The sequence below is a fragment of the Morone saxatilis genome, unplaced genomic scaffold (assembly GCF_004916995.1).
Source record: "Morone saxatilis isolate NCDOM2014 unplaced genomic scaffold, NCSU_SB_2.0 Contig114, whole genome shotgun sequence".
Taxonomy (NCBI): domain Eukaryota; kingdom Metazoa; phylum Chordata; class Actinopteri; family Moronidae; genus Morone; species Morone saxatilis.
Window position 1 is genome coordinate 327 of NW_023339668.1, and position 1842 is coordinate 2168.

Here is a 1842-nt window from a genome sequence, read left to right on the forward strand (position 1 = left end):
AGATATAGAGATAAATAAATATAATGTTATTTTATATACCCCTGTACATTTCGCTGTCTTAGTACTTTGACTTTTTACAACGACAAAGTTCCATCTAATCTAATTAAATTAACCAATCAATCAATGTGCAGTTGGTGCAGTTTAATGACTGAGTCAGCCTGCAGGGGGAGCTGACGAGTCAATACTCTGGGCCCTGTTGCATTTTGGGAAATGTAGTAATGATTTGTTTTTATTTTGGTTCTTTACAAGTTATTTAAACTTTATTAAAAGAAAATGGACACGGTTTCTACCTTGTTCTGTTTCACAATGATCTTGTGTGACTGGCTGAATATTTCCTTGTTAATAAATAAAACTACAGACTCCGGGTGGACAAACTCAAGACTTTATTTCTGTTACAGCTTCTTAAAAACACACATTTAATGGTTTTGTTCATAAAAAGTGGTGTTAAACCTCCTTCTTAAACTGACATCTTCACAACACACAGATCAGTTTACGATTAACAGAAAACATTACAGAAACTAAAAATGATTAGTGATAATTATTCACTTCATAAATGACTTCAAATGACAGTTTAAAGTAATTTAATTGATCATTGTATTTGATTTAATCAACGGTAGCAGGCAGAAAAATAAAACCTACAACTACAGAAATTTAAAAAATACCCAACACGTGATTATAATCTGAGCCTGAATGTATTATTAAAATAATAATATTAATAATCAACATCACAGCAGGTTCAATATCAGACCATCACATCAGCTCACACTCTGATTTTAGCACAGATCCTCTTCTCTTCCTCTCTGACTGCCAGATGTCTTTATGCTAAGCTAAGCTAGCCGTTTACAGTCTTTATGCTAACCTAGCAGCTGTTGAGCATACAGACACGAGAGCATCGATGTGATCATATGAGCCTCAAGGAGGAAGAGAAGATGGATCCTTTATTGTGAATTAGAAATGACAATAATCAATTATCAATAAGGGCTGAATCGATACAGATGATCAGGTAGGTTCCTGAGACAAAATCAACCTGCTGACAGAAAAAGAAAAATGTGATTTCCCTCCGACCCCCCACTGAAGACTACTTCTTCTAAATCCAACACAGAGCTGATCCAGATTTTATTCCTGAGATCAAAGATCATCAATCAACAATCAATCAACATCTGATTCACATGAATAACATCTGTTAAACTCAGTTCTGAGGTGGAGAAAACAAACTAACCCCTCAGGCCTGGTTCGGTTTGGGACTCTCTGGGACTGTCAGAGACTCCACTGAGGACTGCTCATCTGGACCTGGAAGCAGCTCCTCCTTATCACTGCAGACACAAACACATCATCAATATTCATCCATTCATCCATCCATCAATATTCATCCATCCCTTCATCAATATTCATCCATCCCTTCATCAATATTCATCCCATCATTTATATTCATCCATTCATTCATCCATTAATCAAAATCAACAATAATAACGTCAATAACAATAATAAATATTGAACAATAATTGATCAAATCAGAGTCCGTGGCTCAATAACAATAACTGGAGTTTATCATCAGGTATGTAGTGCCAGGTGAGCGTTACCTGAAAGACGAAGCCCGGCGGGACAGACCGCCGTGCCGTCTCAGCGTGATGATGATGAGCGTCGCCAGGAGAAGAGCAGAGATCGCTGCCACGGTGACGAAGAGGAAGACAGCTGGAATAGAGACAGGTTGAAGATCATGCTAGAGTCATCAGTCACACACTGATGTCACACTGATGTCACACTGTACTGATGTCACACTGATGTCACAAAGATGTCACACTGTACTGATGTCACAAAGATGTCACAAAGATGTCACACTGT

General features: G+C 37.8%; 1 protein-coding gene across 1 annotated transcript in view; it reads right to left on the minus strand.

Moving 5' to 3' along the window:
• Window positions 1-360: 360 nt before the first annotated feature.
• Window positions 361-1842, minus strand: part of LOC118321349 (kunitz-type protease inhibitor 2-like) — a 2153-nt gene continuing 671 nt past the window's right edge. Inside the window, exons 4-5 of the mRNA XM_035652615.1 lie at window positions 1581-1692; window positions 361-1313 (exon numbers count right to left, since the gene is read on the minus strand). Of these exons, the coding sequence (XP_035508508.1) occupies window positions 1223-1313; window positions 1581-1692 (203 nt within the window). The 3' untranslated portion in view covers window positions 361-1222. The remainder of the gene's footprint in view (window positions 1314-1580; window positions 1693-1842) is intronic.